At 43.6% G+C, this 17,930-nt stretch overlaps 1 protein-coding gene across 4 annotated transcripts in view; it reads right to left on the bottom strand.

Annotated features, from left to right (window-relative positions):
• Positions 1–1,306: 1,306 nt before the first annotated feature.
• Positions 1,307–17,930, bottom strand: part of ASPHD2 (aspartate beta-hydroxylase domain containing 2) — a 163,455-nt gene continuing 146,831 nt past the window's right edge. For all 4 annotated transcript variants that reach the window (XM_073629401.1, XM_073629393.1, XM_073629379.1 and 1 more), the window contains 2 exons: positions 4,851–4,964; positions 1,307–2,668 (listed from right to left, as the gene is read on the bottom strand). In XM_073629401.1, the coding sequence (XP_073485502.1) occupies positions 2,559–2,668; positions 4,851–4,964 (224 nt within the window). In that variant the 3' untranslated portion in view covers positions 1,307–2,558. The remainder of the gene's footprint in view (positions 2,669–4,850; positions 4,965–17,930) is intronic.

Raw genomic sequence — 17,930 nt, forward strand, 5'->3', positions numbered from 1 at the left:
TTCATTCACATTAAAGCCTGGTACAACCCACTAGTTTTTTTTTCCGTTCAACCCAGCAGGTTGAAAAAGAAAATCCCCAAAAAACTGAAAGCCTATTCAACGTTAGTACAGAAATCTCCCCTGACAGGGGGACGCGCTAGGTTGCTCTAGAATTCAGTGGACCACCATTATCTCAATGAATGAATGGGAATCTCAAGCGGAAAGCTATTTAAGCACAATAAATGTGAATGGCACTAGCGCTGATTTATGGAGTCAGAGATTCAACAGTTAAACCAGCAGTTGTGTCAGAGGATTGTACCCAACCGTTACCTACCTTTTACTCCTACAGGCCTATACACACAGTCACACACGAGCACCAAATATAATACCAATAATATAATATAATAATATAATATAATGTACCTAATGTGAGTTTGCCATTACCAGACTGATTAAGGGCTAGTTCACACCACATGCAGTCCAGTGCGTTTTTTTTCTGCATCAAAATCCCATGGAAAGTAGGTTATATGGTTTCCAACTGCATAGTTCACACCAGTGCTTGCATTTCCAGAAAAATTATTAGAACATGCTGAATTTTTCCTGCACTGGACTGCACAGGAATGCTGTAACACGCATCAAAAACACACTGGAACACACGTCCTTATTAAAGGTTAGCAAAAAAGGGGGAATGCATCAAAAACGCACAGAAAAGCATCTGGAACGCATCCGGACTGCGTTCCTATGGTGTGAACTGGCCCCAAGTCCTTTATATAGTGCCTTGAAAAAGTATTCATACCCCTTGAAATGTTCCACATTTTGTCGTGTTACAACCAAAAACGTAAATGTATTTTATTGGGATCTTATGTGATAGACCAACACAAAGTGGCACATAATTGTGAAGTGGAAGGAAAATGATAAATGGTTTTCCAAATGTTTTCAAATAAGTATCTAAAAAGTGTGGCATGCATTTGTATTCAGCCCCCTTTACTCTGATACCCCTAACTAAAATCTAGTGGAACCAATTGCCTTCGGAAAACAGCTAATTAGTAAATAGAGTCCACCTGTGTGTAATTTAATCTCAGTATAAATACAGCTGTTCTCTGAAGCCTTCTGAGGTTTGTTAGAGAACCTTAGTGAACAAACAGCATCATGAATTCCAAGGCACTGTATAAAACCATAGACTAAGGAATAGGTCTATGTTTCTAGAACCCCAGGTTAAATCCAGCAAGGATATTCAATGTAGTAAGAAGGCTAGTTGTACTCATGCATTGTCAGGTTAAACACAAAAAAAAGAAAAAAAAAAAAAAAAAAAGTACCACAGAATATATTTTTATCTTTTAGACACATTTTGTTTTTTATTATGGAACAAAATGAAGTCTGTTGCACTGCGAAGTACAAGACAACAAAAAGTTTTTCGTTTCCACATTAAAGACAATATGGCTGCTTTACAACCACCATAAACAGATCCTCAATTCTGGAGCTGGAACACTAGACAGACGTACTGGAAATGTTCCTTTTTATCAAACTGAAAACAAAAAAACACTTTGGTCGGATAAAGATAGAAGATCTCTGAAATTCCTTAAAAATAACTTTTGACCAAGCCCTTCCAATGCCCACAACTACACAAGTGAGCTTGTGTACATTTTAAGATAAATCTAAAGACAATTTAATAATTATTTTTATTATTTCTATATGTCAATTTCAAAAAAGTCTCTAGAAATTTGGACCAGTGAAGAAAGTCCAGTTTTTATTTAAATTTGATGATTTCAGCATTATAAGCTGCATTCAAAGGATTTGTGTTGTATACAACTATCACAGAATGCAGTATCTTCTTTTAAAAAAGATTTTTTTTTTGCCTAGCCATGGCTGAGCGGAGGGAGACCTCCCCTACATGATTAATGAGGGTGTAATACCTCGGCATGTCTGAGTGAGCAAGAAGATAATCCTACATGGCTGATCAATTTTGACATGAATCAGACTCCGTGGTCTTGTCCACGTCAACAAATACATTGCTTTAGGTCACTTCCTAAACTTGTATTTCAGAGTTGTATAAATATACAGTAGTAACATGAAACATAATATAGTAGTGCTGCATTCTAGTAGTGAATGGAAAATATGGTGTTAGCTGCAATATGAATACAATTCTTGCTAAAATCTCATAAGGGGAGAACAAAACTGAGCATTGTGAAGGATTCCCAGCCATTCCCTGAATGCTTTGATATTACTATATGCGCCTAAAAAGGTGTCTCCCAGCTTTTTGCCTCGTTTACAATAAGCCTTGAAGCTAAATGTTGGTTTGTGCTGTTTAGTTAATACGGTGCTAGGAGTCTTAGCCACCATATCAGTGCTCTCCTCTGCTGAGTAGAGTTCAGTGCTCTCTCGTGAAAGAGTTGTACGTTGGTTGATGCAATTACTTCTTTGTCACATTTCTACAATGGAAACCTATAGAGAAGCCAATGGTTAAATAGAGAACATAAGACATAGTTCTTATACACAGAATGGATTTTGTTAGAGACAAGCTTTTCTTTGAGGCAAGATCCCATGAGCATAGATGGTCGGTTGCGAGTGGTGGAACTGAATCAGCGTCCGGGAGCAAATATCGAATCAAGTGCTTGACGTTCAGCTGCTGCCACGTTGGGGTGCCACAGATCAACCATAAAAATGATTCGAGGACCGTCTTCTGCTGAACCTAAAATTCAAGAAACAAAAGGCATAAGAGAATCGTAGGATATAGGTGGTTGCATACAAGGAAGATTTTTTTGCCATCAAAACAAATACATTTTAAAGAGACTCTGTCTCTACCATTCATGTCAACAAAAATCTTCAGAAGAGATTATATGTGCATTTAACTTATGTTTGTCTGTGAAAGCTTCCTTGTATAGGATTTTAGAAACTCTCATATTGCGATCTTGGATGTGATGTCAGCAGCCACAACTGTCACTCAAGTGACACTCTATAGCAGGAATCTTCAAACTACAGCCCTCCAGCTGTTGTGGAACTACACGTTCCATGAGGCATTGTAAAACTGACATTCACAGACATGACTAGGCATGATGGGAATTGTAGTTCCTAAACCAGTGGAGGGCCATAGTTTGGAGTATTCGCTATAGTATTCCCCTTCGCTCCTCACCTGGCAGCTACATAAAAAGTGTTAGGTAGGGAGGCGAGGGCAAGGATGAAGGAGCTGGAACAGTACAGGGAGTAATCAGATACTCCCCTCCCAGAAAAGCAGAGGGCTATGATCAAGCAGAAAATAGGATTACTGTGGATGTGCTAGGTAATCAACTCTTCCTGGAGTTGCTACAATAGAAGAATAAAAAAAAAAATGTAAAGGAAAAATACTGCAAGTAAGCATTTAAAATATTTGATTTGTTTGCGATTTTACCTGCATTTCTTTAATTGCTGTCAGGGACTCTTCAAATGAGTTTCCACAGTTAATTTTACCACTGATCTCTGTGTGTGGTATCAAGTCCACAAAATGATATGGCCAATATTGGAGGAAACATTCTAGAGAATCAAGCCTTGTATATTTGTTGGATCAAGCCACATATGCTAGTGTAATATCCTCTCAAGCCTTGGCTTCAAGGAGTTGAGTTTGTTTAAAGCCACACAAGATGTAGTCAAAACAACAAGGATAGAAGGTTTGGATATACATTCTGAGGCTACTCATATATGGCAGGTCCAAAATACAATTCACATCAAGGAAATGCAGACCAAGTAACAGGTAGGGATGAGCTTTGGAATGGCCAAGTACAACTCAAGCCCAGCCAGTTTGCAATTCGGCAAACAACCAAATTGCTATGTTTGATCAATATCATCACAGAGGATCCCTGACCGGTTTGTTTACACACACACACACACACACACACACACACACAAACACACACAAACTGTCCAGGGACCTGTCATTAAAACTGCCTATAGACTGTTGGAATCTCGGCCGGTTCAACAGAGACCAGCTGAGATTCGAAAAATGAATAGGCAAGGCTGATTGTATCAAAGTTGATCAATCATACAACCAGTATGTCAGATTTTTCATGCGATCATTGCCAGCAGTTATAGCCACTAGCAATATTTACTGTGTGTTCTCCCATTATCACCAGCTAAATGTTTTTTTTTTTTTTTACATTAATACATGCCCCCCATGGTGGTGCCCAGCTACCTATGCCCCTTTTAAAGTGAAACTTGCAAATTTGTTTTAGCAGTGTTTCTCCCCCACAAACTTCCTCCGTGGGTGGTCTGTCAATGTCCAGCATACCATCACTAGTCTCTATTACCAGGCATTTGCGCTAGCACTTCTTGTAAATAAATATGTTAACATGGATTATTATGTTCATATACATACTCATGCATTCTATAATTTATGATCATAATGTAGGGGCTGCTTTAAGGCAAATGACAGATCACAGTATTAGCTATTCCTTATATGTACTGGGCCCCCAGTTTCAAGGCACCTTGCTTTGTCTCCCTGTGAGCATGCAAAAAAAATATTTTTTTTTTAAATAAGTGGTGACTTTTAAAAAGTGGCCAGGTTTTTCTTTGCGCACAGAAAATCAGTCCTAATGTTTAATTTAGGAACTACCATTTCTCCATTTTCACTGTACAATTGCTACCAGTTTGAAGCTGACCCAAGCATTTGCAGCACTGGCTAAACCCTATTGAGATTGGGGTGACTGGAAGCTAGTGCACATGGAACACAGATAGGCAGAAAGTGAAATATAACAGCTATTGTAGGCTCTGATAACACTGCACTAAAATGAATTGATTAGAGGTTGGCATCTATCTGCTCCTGCCCAAAAAAAAAAAAAAAAATAGTATTTTTTTAACCGAACCATTGCTTGCTATGAACCATTTCCAGCAATCCACCCTACCTTCATGAAATGCTGTGTGCAGGAAGGAGTCATCAAACAGAAGGCAATGTCCTTCTGCCCAGCACTGTGGCTCTCCTCCAACCACCAGTTCACAGTTAGCTGGGATTCGTAAACCTTGAAATGGAACACAGATTATCACAAGGTGAAAAAAACAAAACAAAAAAACAAACAAACATAAAAACATACAAAAAAACATTCTATTTTCTGTTATACGATGTATATTTTACCACAACACCTCATTGTACATCCTTGCACAGTTTGTACTGCAGAGACAAAAAAAAAAAAGGCACTACACAGTGTGACATACACTTTTAGAATGTAAATTGTATGTCTAGCATTGTGGTCTCTGAACATTCCCAACAAAAAAGCACACCACAACTGTCTACAGTTTTTTTTTTTTTTTTGCTGTAGCCGAGTATTCAAAAATCACACATGTTTTAATCACATCTAAGCAGAATACACAAAAAACATTAGCTTTGTACTCCCAGACAGTGAGGCAAGAGCAGAACTGATTAACCGGACGAATGAAATGCAGATGAGCGGAACAGATAAACTTGTAACTTAAAGTGATACTAAAAAGGAAAATAAAAAAAACAACATGTTACACTTACCTGATCTGTGTAGTGGTTTTGCACAGAGCAGCTCAGATCCTCCTCTTCTCGGGTCCCTCTTTGGCCCCTCCCCCTGCCAAGTGCCCCCACTGCAAGCAGCTTGCTATGGGGGCACCCAAGCCAAGCTGCAGCTCAGTGTGTCCATTCAGACACGGAGCTGCAGGCCGGCCCCCCTCCTGCTCATTGGATCATTGACTTTGACAGCAGCTGAAGCCAATGGCGCTCCACTGCTGTCAGTCAATCAGGAGGGAGAGTTCCGGCCAGCCGAGTCTCTCATGCAACATCGCTGGATCGAGAGGGAGCTCAGGTAAGTATTAGGGGGGCTGCTGCACACCAAAGGTTATCTTCATGCATAGAATGCATGAACATAAAAAAAAAAACCTTCTACCTTTAGAATCACTTTAAAGAAGAACTATAGGTAAAACATTTTTTTTTATCATTTTGGATAGAGCGGGGGGGGGGGGGGGGGGGATTATAACCCCTGTAAGGTTTATTTTTCGCCATCTTTGTCCCATTGGGGAGATTTACTCTCACTTCCTGTACCAAAGCCGAAACAGGAAGTGAGAGATAATCCCCACAAATTAAGGGAATTTCCTTGGAGACCCCCAGGTCACCTTAACAAGTAACCCCAATTTCCCCTTTAATGCTTTTCTGGGGACAACCCAAAATTTGGGGTTTTCTTTACTTTCACTTTTGATGATATATGGTAAACAGGACAAATAGAAAAAAGGGTGATTCTCCCCACCGGAGGCACAGACAGCAATAAAAACCTAATAGGTGTTCTAATCCATCTCCCCTCTACTCTCTATTCTACTCTAAAACTAAAACGTTTTGCCTTTAGTTATACTATAAGGTGAAGAGCAGGAGCAAAAAGCAACCAAACTAAGTAACAGACTTTATAAAACAATGGGTAGTACATGATTATGAGCTTGAGATATGACAATGTTAACCCTTCTGCTCTTATTTAGGGAGTGAGAGATCTTAAAGTGATGCCCCAGATGCGGATTTACATTCTACTACATCTTAGTTTTTCCGGGTAGCAGACTACTTTGGTTTTATACAGGTTTTGGGATTGTTCCTTCAGGAGGTCTGACACAAGGTCTGTAAGTCCAAAATGTGTGCAGTTTGTTCTCTTTAGAAAGCAGGCACAGCCCAAGTAGTAAAACCTGCCCCTACTGGCAGCAAGCTGTAGAGCGGGACCTATGCTCCCTGTGGGGAAGCAGTGATTACCCTGAGAAACCCCCCTGCCCAGGCAAAGCCACGGCTTTTCAATTAGCAGGGAGCATGAGCAGCTTTACTGATTGCTGAGCCAAGGTCTGACTCAGTAGGGAGCGAAGGTCTGACTCCGTAGGGGTGTGTAAGACACAAAAACGATCTTAGGTTCCATTCACACCAGGTGTGGTGGGGCTGTGTTGGGTGGCTATTCCAGCACAGTCCTATCGCAAGACAAGTCAAAATGCCTAGTTGCTGGTGTGACAAGTTCACACCACTGCGACGCGTTGGTGTGTGCTGAAAAAAAAAAAAAAGAATTGCGTGCCATACTTTTTTTTCCCCAGCACAGCACAGGTCACCACAAACTGGCTGATAGACCTTTATGAAATGTCTGTGCTGGTCTGGCCTAACCACACCGCATACCAGATGCTGTGTTGCATCGCAGCAACTGGTGAAGTATATATAAACCCTTACTTTGTAAAAGAACTAATTCGGTTTCAAATAGAAACAAAAGGTAAAAAAACATATGTGAATATATACTGCATTCAAAAAAAAAAATTATAAAATACCCTTTTTCTTTTTATAAGTGATCACATGACCTCTGTTTTCAGCTCCATAAGGTGTTCATAGAGGTATGAGTGGAGAAACAGCAGTACACTGATCTTTCCAGTGAATGGCTGTGGAAGGGAGGCTTGCTAGCATTGGTCTGATCATTGAGGGCAGGCAAGCTGTTCTCTCAGTGCAGCCACAAAACTGACCATGTTGAGAAGGATGTGCTCTCATGCCTAGTGTGGTCATTTTGAAATAGGAGCAGAAGGGATTGGCAGGAACACTAGGTATTTCACACAAAAGAAGCAATACAAAGAACGGGATACTTTTTAACACAAGTACATGGTACAACCAGGGCCAGACTTACCATTGGGCTTGACTGGGCTCAAGCCCATGGGCCCCCTATTGGGCCCAATAGGGGGCCCCGCGGGCCTAGCCCATTTATGTTCTAAATATCTTCATATTCGCTACAATTTAATTATCATTTTATCCATTTTTATTGCTTTTATTAATCTCCTGGTTCGTTTTTAATTATTACATTGTTTACTGTGTATATGGTTGTTTCTGCACATCCGGCCATTTCCCTTAAGCATGTGTGTATATATATATCTGACCTTGTGAATGGTCAGCGAGATCGGATGAAACAGCGGATGCTGTGAAACACGTCATTTCATTGGCCACGATGTCACTTCCGCTGTGTTTGCGTTCCACCTTGGAACGCACTTCTGGCCTCTGTCTTCCGGTTCACAGACGCCATCGATACTGCACGGCATGCAGCGCCTACACTGCCCGCCCTGGAGACATACAGAGCGCGGAGAAGAGTTACCACCACCACCGCTTCTCATCATCCTACTGCCTCTGAGAACGATCGCTTACATCGTGGACCCAGGACGAATACCAGTACAGTATCCCCCACTTATACGCTTATATATTATCTACTTTTGTGAGTAGCCATTTGGCTGTTTTGTCTTGTCCAATTAAACAGAAGTTCTTTAATACTGAATCTGCAGCACCTTATCCTTTTCTATTTCTGTTTTATAGAGCTGTGCTTCGCTCTCCAGGTTGCATCCATCAGAACAATCCTATGGCAGTTATGTAGTGCCTCATTTACTGCCATCGAGAAAACCTGTGTGCATTAGACAGTGATGTAATGGCGGACAAACGGTATCAGTGTGGCGCGCTTAAAAGAAAACTAAAGAACGAAAGACAGCAACGCAAAAAGGAAGTTCTCAGTAAAATGAAAAGGATTACTGGATTTTTTACACCCATGACACCACAGCCTGATGTGCAAGTGGGGAATCCAGAGGACAACAATCCGAACCCGCTGGAAGAAACAGTTGGAGACGATTTGAATTCACGAGCAGGGCAGCCCATCAATGATTCATCATCTCTTCAGTCAGAAACAGCGACCGAACAATGTCCAACTACAGATTCTTTATCTACTGATCCTGCTCGCTGGGGTAAAATTGATGAAAGCGTGCGTGCTTATTGGGCGCGAAAAGGTCTGGAGTCTGTTCAAAATAAGGATGCTAATGTCAAGGCTTCTGAACACCACTACAAACATCAGAAGAGACTGTTTTCTAAAACTCATTTCAAACGCAAGCATTTGAATGGTGAGTACTTGCCCAGAGAATGGTTGCTCTACTCACCATCCACCGGCTGTGTGTTTTGTTTTGCTTGCCGCCTTTTTGGCAATGGTGACGGTCAATCCCTTTTTGAGTCTGGCTAAAATGACTGGAAACATGCTACCAGACGCATTGCCGAGCACGAGAATAGTGACAGTCATAGAAAGGCTATGTTTAATTACATCAACAGAGCAGCAGCTGACGGAGTTATAGATGCTCAGCTTAAAAAGCAGTTTGGGTCGCAATGCAATTATTGGAGTGAAGTTTTGCAAAGAGTGGTTGCAGTTGTAAAATTTCTGTCAGAGCGGTGATTGGCTTTCCTAGGCTCCAGTGAAATATTTGGTCAAGCTGACAATGGGAATTACATGGGAATCCTGGAACTGATCAGTGAATTTGACCCATTCTTGAAATCACACAAACAGATATATGGCAATGCTGGGGTAGGAACCCCTTCATATCTTTCATCAAAAACATGCAACGAATTTATCGAGCTAATGAGCAATAGAGTGCTTTCTAAAATCATTGATGAAATTAAAGTGACAAAGTACTTTTCCGTTTGCATTGATTCGGCTCCCGACATGACGCACATTGATCAGCTTACATTTATCACAAGGTATGTTTCACCAGAGGGCCTCATAGAAGAGCGATTCTTAAAATTTCTCCCTATATCTAGCCACACAGGGAAGGAACTCTGTGATGCAGTGTTCACAGTTTTACATGAGATGGACATAGATATCAGTAACTGCCGTAAACAGCGCTATGATAATGCCGCAAATATGTCAGGAGTGTACAACGGGCTGCAAGCTCACATCAAAGACATTAATCCACTAGCAGAGTGGGTGCCGTGCGCCGCGCACAAGCTTAATCTGGCTGGAGTTAATAGTGTAAACTGCTGCACAGAGACCGCCGATTTTTTTTAACTTCATTCAGACTTTGTTCAACTTCTGCTCGAAATCCACAGCTAGATGGTAACTGCAGGTTTGCAGCCTAATGAAAACCACCACATTGAGACACTAAAATCTATCTCTGACACCAGGTGGGCTGTGCATGCATAGGCCACCAAGGCACTGTGCAGGAATTATGCCAATATTCAAGAGTCACTGATGAACAATGCAGAAGACAGCAAACAGAACCCAACAACACAAAATGATGCTTGGTCACTGCATAAAAAAATGAACAGGCTTGAGACTGCTTTTCTTTGCACTGTGTGGAATTATGTTCTACAACACTTTCATGGGACAAGTGTTGCACTTCAAGCTGTGGATCTGGACCTGTGCAATGCTGTTGATTTGGTGAGGTCACTGTGGGAATATATTGTTGGTTTGAGAGATGAATTTGAGGCATTTGAAGACCAAGCAAAAGCAATGTCTCCCACCGTTTAAGCAACATACAAACAAGACAGACAAAGAAAACGCAAGACTCATGTGGGTGAGTCTGCAACACCTGAGGTTCGCTTATCAGGAAGAGAACAGTTCTCATCTGGTGTGTTTCCAGTTGTGATGGATAGGCTGCTGGCTGAACTTGATCGCCGTTTTCAGTCCTATAATGACCTCAACAGCACTTTTGGTTTCCTGAACAACATATCTACCCTCTCTGCAGAACATCTTCATAAAAAAGCAGCAGATCTACAGAAGAGATACCACACTGACCTGGAAAATGAATTTTGTGAAGAAATCATCCAGTTCAAAGAACTCATCTGCCATGATGAGCCATCATCTGCTAGGGAACTTCTTTTGTGCATTAAAAAAAAAGAAAACTACAGACCATCTTGCCAAACGTGGATGTCGCTCTCAGACTTTACCTGACATTACCAGTCACAAATGCAAGTGGGGAGCGCAGTTTCTCCAAACTGAAACTAGTAAAAAATAAACTAACATCCACAATTGTACAGCAGTCTATTTTTATTCTCAGTTTATCCAGAATTGTGTAGCTCTAATACATAGCTTGTGTATGTATCATTTTGTTCTATTTAAAGTAATGTATAGAAGGTAGGGCCCAAAAGTGACTCAAGCCCAGGGGCCCCCACCACCCTAAGTCCTGCCCTGGGTACAACAGACACATATCAGGAATATGAAATGTTGGGTTTATATATTCTTTAAACGAGTAGCATGGGTTTACAAAAAAAAACAAAAAAACAATCTTATACTCACCTAGGTGGATGTAGCATTGATCCAATGCTGCCTCTGTCCCCCACACTGAGAAAGTTAGGCCTCAGGACAACCCTGTAATTGTGTTGCACTAGATAAGCCTCTCTAAAACACAGAGGTGACATCAACAAGAAAGGCCACCCTGTGAGTGAGGTCAGACATTGAGATATTTAGAATGGTTTTGAAGTGCGGTTTCTGATGGCTGAACCAGGATAGGGTCCCACGAAGTTACAGGGGGATGTAATGTGTGCAACACCCTGTAGAAAAACCTTCATCTTTAGCGGCCAACAGTCTCTGAAACAGAACAGCTAGGGACAACATTTTCCCCTTGATGGTACTCAGCTGCGATGGTTGCAAGAAGGCGATTGCCTAGCCAATCAGAGCATAGGGATGACCTTGATCTAATCAGAACCTGGGCTACAAAGCCAGCGATCATAAAGCAGGATGGTAGATCGGCTCTTGAGAAAAAATGTTAAACAATATAGTAGAGCCCACAAAGTGTCTGCCAAGAGTATATTCGAGTACCATGTCCTCCTGGGCCAGGTTGATGCAAAATCATCCTACATTGTGATCCTATGGGGTAGATGAGAGAGGAGCTGTAGAGAAGGAATGGCTTACAGTAGATCAGGCTGAACTCATTCCACGGTGACACCGAAGCATCCACTGCAAATGCCCGAGGGTCTCTGGACCTTGGGGACAAAACTTATACAGTTTGGCCTTAAAATTTGTATGCCAGAAGTTCCATGTCTGGTGTTGCTCACTTCTGGCAAAATGCTTGGAAGAGGCATTCCCTCAAATCCAGATACAGATGGGTGAGAAAATCCACTTACTAAATATTTTTACACCAGGGATGTGGATGCCAGACAGGGCCGAAACATGCAGTTCAGCCCAAGTGAGAATCAAGTCTGCGTCACATTGTGCAGTGCAACTTCTTGTTGATGTAGTCCACTGCTTAGCATTGCCCGACAGTATTCTGGTTGGGTGACCTCACAGCTGAGGAGGTTCAGCATTGAAGGGATAACCTAATTGCCCTGAGTTCCAGCATGTTGATGGGAAATCAAGCTTCCCAAACAGTGAGAGGGCATCCAGGACTCAGCTTGGCATTCATCATGACAACTTTCCACACCATTAGAAAAAAGGGTTTCCCTGACTCCAGCGCCGGGTTGAAAATCAATCATGCCAAGGAAAGTCTGGCCTTGCAGAACAGATGCAGTGGGCAGTCTAAGGACTACATCTGTTTTCTCCATGTTGCCAGAATGTTGATTTGCAGTGGTCTACCTGGAGGTCCAAGAGCATCCTTTATGCAGGCACAAGTTGAGGGCTGCACCTGGGACGGAGGGGTCCAGGCACAAGAGAGGAAGGACAGAAGTTTGTTGTTGGGAAGGAAGATGCCGGTCAGGGCAATACTCAATACCAAGCACTGGTACTCTAATCAGTAAGTGGGGTTCAGTGACAATTTCCAAGGTCGAGAATCCATTTGAACAGCTGCAGAAACTGCACTGTCAACTGGCTGACAGGGCTTGGGAGGCCTGGTCCTTTAACAGGGGATTGTCCAGGTATCACACAATGAGAATCCGATGGGGAACAGAGCACCTTGGTGAATATTTGGGGTGCTGTGGACAGACCAATGGGGAGAGAAACAAACTAGTAATGTTAACTGGTATGTCCACAGCAAAACAGATAGCATTGAGGAGGAGAAAATATGGGGATGGGCAAATAAGCATCCCTAATGTCCACAGAGGTAAGAAAGGAGGCAATCATCAACCTGGCTGACTCCATGCAGAACTTTTGGACTTGCAGGAACAAGTTGAGAGCTTTCAGATCCAGAATAGGTAGAGTGCTTCCATTTACCTTGGGAACAGTGAACAGGTTTGAGGGAAAACCTTAAAAATCATTCCTCATTCCACATTAGGGCAACAACCTTGTGAGAAAAGCTGCTGAAGAGCAAGAACATCCACCAATTTTTGCAAGGAAGATGGCAAATTTGAGAGCATGAAGTGGAGAAGAGGCCGAAACTCTAGTTTGTAGTCAGAGTCTTCGAGTGAGAAAGTGATACTCCTACGCACCAAGGCCTGAGGTGTGCCTTGGCCTGACTGGTCAGTATGCCTGAAAAGAGGGCATACCCTGAATGTAAGAAAAAGTAATATGAGTATGTATGAAGATTGGGGGAAACAGGTGGGTGGGAACCCAGAAACACAGACGAGCTCTGGCCTGACAGAGGAGGAGGCTTAAATAGCCCTCTCAGATTCCTCCCACAAATACAGGCTAGCCTCCAGCTAGCTTTTACACTTGTAGTCAGAGTCTTTGCGTGAGAAAGTGATACTCCTACGCACCAAGGCCTGAGGTGTGCCTTGGCCTGACTGGTCAGTATGCCTGAAAAGAGGGCAAAAAGACACAAATTTAGGTGAAGAAGGGAAGGTAACAATCCATCAAGTGGAGTAGCGCGCGCCCGGATGGCAACAGTATATATCCGATAAGTGTCCGCTATGACAGAAGAAACCCCCCCAACTCCTGACTTGTTGATGAGACAGAACCCCCTATAGAACCTGCAAAGCTACCCAGAACACAACTAAACGTCCTGTGAACGATTGGACAGAGCCTGAAGCCCGAGACGACCCAGACATGAGAATGAACCGTTTGTGAAAGAGAGGATGCGTGGAGGAAGGGGAGCAATGGCTGTCCTGAGGAGCCCCTGCAAAATGATAGCCGAGAAGATCGAAACTTCAACCGGACACCAGTGAAGTGCTCAGTGAAACCCCCCCAAGCCCTGGCCTACCCAAACTGGTATGGGGAAGTGCGAGAGTGAGTGCCAAAGGACAACTGGCAGGAGTTCAAAATGCTAAATACCTGAAGGATGTGATGGAGTAGGTGGATGAGGCCCATGCACTATGGCAATAAGCATTGACAACATGGAAAACCATGCCAGTACTGGTCCCACCTGATTTGATCGGGTCGTGCTGCAGCCTGTGACCAGGCAACCGAGTCTCAATCCTGAACCGAGGAAGGAGGGCCAGACTCCACCCCGGGGAAATAAGTCCCATGGCATGAAACAGTCATACCCAAAGTGACTGAAACCCCCCTACCTGGAACCGGCTGGGGAACGGAAAAGATGAGTGGACTGACGTCCCTGAGCAGTCTTCCAGGCCACATCCTAGACAAGAGATCAGGGCCGAGAGTGGAATCCAGAATCATGACGACGTTTGCCCAAACCTACCACTTAAGGACCAACAAGGGGATGATGAATGCCAATGCAGCGACATAAGAGACATGACAGACAACAAGACTTGAGAACAACAACGCCCCTCTGTGCCTACCTAAGTATGAGAACATGAGCAGAAATGTCAAGACCACTGCGCGTGAATGAACCTGATGACGGACCCCCCCCCCCTCATGTAAGTAATGAGTGAGCCCGAGTAACCTGCCACGCAGAGACAGGTAATTAACTGAAAACTCAGGGCTGGTGTACCCACAGACCGTAGTGGGTAATCGTACAGGTGTGGTGAATGAACGTGCATCGTATGATGTATGTTATACGGGCGAGAAGACTGTGGTCAACAATAATTAACAAACGAAACCTCAGCCCGTATGGATCTGTAGACGTGACAGATCCTGACATGTGAGCCCTAGCTACCTGACGCAGGTACAAACATGAACAAAACAATGAGACATGTGACAAACAACGAAGATGAAACAGCTACCGGAGTATATGCTGTGACTGAACAACAATGCCCCTCTGAGAAATGCTGAGGCTGAACACTGAAGCAGAAACGTTGTGACAGAAATCTTGGGACAGAAACACAAGGACAACAAGGCTATGACAGAAAATGCTGACAGAAATGCTGAACTAAATGCTGAGACAGAAAACGTGATGAGAGAAAAACCTGGGGCAGAAATGCCATGACAGAAAATGCTGGGGTAGAAAATGCTCTGACAGAACGCAGAGGCAGAAACGCGATGACAGAAATCCTGGGGCAGAAATGCTGAGGCAAAAAGGCCATGACCGAAACGCAATGACAGAAACGCTGAGACTGAAATACTGATGGCAGAAATGCAAAGACAGAATCCTGGGGCAGAAACGCTATGACGGAAATGCTGAGACAGAAAAAATTGAGACTGAATGCTGAGCCAGCAATGCTGGGGCAGAACACTATGACAGAAAACGCCATGACCGAATAAAGAAAAACGGGATGACTGAAATCCTGGGGCAGAGAAGCCATGACAGAAATCCTGAGCCAGAAACGCTATGACAGAAATCCTGGGGAAAAACGCTATGACAGAACCCTGGGGCAGACTATGACAGAAATGCTGAGACTGTACGCCGAGACAGAAATGCCGGGGCAGAAGGCTATGACAGAAATACTGAGGCAAAACGCTATGACAGAAAAGCTAGGGCAGAACGCTGAGATGGAAATGCTAGGGCAGAACGCTGAGACGGAAATGCTGAACGCTTATAACAACAATGCTAGGGCAGAACTCAGAGAGAAATGCTGAACGCTATGACAGAAATGCTGGGCAGAACGTTAAGCCAGAAATGCTGAACGCTATGACAGAAATGCTGAACGCTATGAGAGAAATCCTGAACGCTATGAAATGCTGGGCAGAACGCTATCACAGAAATGCAGAACGCTTATGACCGCAATGCTGGGCAGACTGCTAGGACAGAAATGCTAAACGCTATGACAGAAATGCTGGGCAGAATGCTATGACAGAAATGCTGAACCCTACGACAGAAATGCTGAACCCTACGACAGAAATGCTGAACCCTACGACAGAAATGCTGAACACTACCACAGAAATGCTGAACACTACCACAGAAATGCTGAACGCTACGACAGAAATGCTAAACGCTACGACAGAAATGCTAAACGCTATGACAGAAGTGCTGAACGCTACGACAGAACTGCTGGGGCAGAAACACCATGACAGAAATAATAGGGCCAAACGCCATGACAGAAATGCTGGGGCAGAATGCAACAACAGAAATGCTGAGGCAAGAAACGATATGACAGAAAAAATGCCATGACAGAAACACAAGCGCTGAGACTAAATGCCTAAATAGACGCTATGACAGAAAACCTGTGCCGAAATGCCACAATATGAACGCTTGTGACTGAAGCGGTGGATGCCCGGGAGGCGTGCGGGGATCCCCCCACATGATGCCCCACGTGAATACCAGGAGGTGAGCGGTCGGGTGAGCGCCCCCGCCATGAGAACTGGGAGACGTGCGGGCGTCCCCTCCACGATGCACGGCGTGGTACCAGGGAGGTGAACTGGCAGGCGAGTGGCAAGTGGGTGGGTGGAGGATGGACGTATGGACGGACGCCCCCCTCCCCCCGGCATGAGAGCCGGGAGAAGTGGGCGGGCAGCACCCTGGACAGATGGGGCTGTCGGGAAAGTGGGTGGTTGGAGGATGGATGACCAGACAGACGGCCCCCCCCTGCGGCGTGAGTGCCGGGAGAAGCGGGCGGTCGCCCCCCCGGCGCTGTCCGGAACAGAGGGATGAAAGGAAGAAGTGAGCGGTGGCCCCCCCCCCCCTTGACTATGCGGGATTGTGCCCAGCTACGGAGATGGATGGATGGATAGACGCCCCCCCATGGGAGCCGGGAGAAGCCGGCGGGCAGGCAGCACGCTGACCAGATGGAGCCGTGGATGATGGATGGACGCCCCCCCGCTCCCCCCGGCATGAGCGCCGGGAGAAGCGGTCGGCCCCCACAGCTCTGGCAGGCACCTGGATGAAAGGCAGAAGCGGGCGGCAGCTACGTTAATGGACGGACATGAATAGGCTCTTGGTTAAAAAAGTTTAGGGACCCCTGCCTTAAACTTGCAAACCGTCTAGTACTAGCCATACATTATACAAACTGATTGTATAATTTCTGTACAACTCTTTGCAATCTGAGGACATACCTAAACAATTAATTTGTATAAAACAATTCCATTAGTGAAAAAAAATAAATAAATCAGGCAGGGTCTTGCACATAGTTTATGAACGATATAAAGATTGTATCGTGTATGGCCAACTTTAAAAGATTTGCCTTTGTACATGCTTTATGCAAATTTTGGAATATAATTCTGTTCTTGGCTGGCTTTTTGAACAGAATTGCTTGATAAAGGATCAAAAGTACCAATTTAAAATCCTCCATTTTATAATTAACCAACTGAAAAAGTTTAAAATTCATAAATAGAATGAACCAGCCACACTATATTAGGACAACCTAATAGCGCACGTCCTTTCATTTTCTAGGAAAGGTTAAAGGTTTTTGTTTGATTAACTAGTACACATGAACTTGAGTGCTTCATAAGTGAACTGTACAAGATCAATACAATCATATTGATTGCTGGTACTAAATTTTCCCAGGTGCCAGCACTCCCGGCACTTTTCACAGCATGTTTTTCACAAATTGAAGTGTGCTGCTACAAGGAAACTGTTCTGGACTGCATGAGCAAAGCAGGGGTTAGAGAGAGTTGCTTAGTGTACATGTGCTATATACGCAATCACATAGTCGCTTAAGGATGTACTCACTGTACAGCAAAGCAGATGATCTCATTAATATCTAGAGATTATCAATCTTCATTAAATCCCTTCTATGATTATACACAAACTTAATTTCTAATGCAGTTTGTCACAGACATACTTTAGAAGAGGAAACACAATTTGCATGGTAAAGCAATATATAGCCGTTTCAGAAAATGAAAACCTTCTTTGTGTTTTTCTAGTTACGCATGTAAATATAGGCAATATCACAAGGTCATATTGTTTTTTCTGTACTTTTCTTTAAATAAGTACTATTAGTTAGCTGTAAGGGGATTTTTCTTACCGGTAACTCTGACAAGCTCTGCAGCTACAAGTTCAGCAGTTTTAGACTGAATTTGTAGCACCGCCTGCTGCTGATATCTGGTATTGCCATACAACCATACAATAAAATGGTTCTGCTAGAG

This window comes from Aquarana catesbeiana, linkage group LG01 (assembly GCF_042186555.1).
Source record: "Aquarana catesbeiana isolate 2022-GZ linkage group LG01, ASM4218655v1, whole genome shotgun sequence".
NCBI lineage: Eukaryota > Metazoa > Chordata > Amphibia > Anura > Ranidae > Aquarana > Aquarana catesbeiana.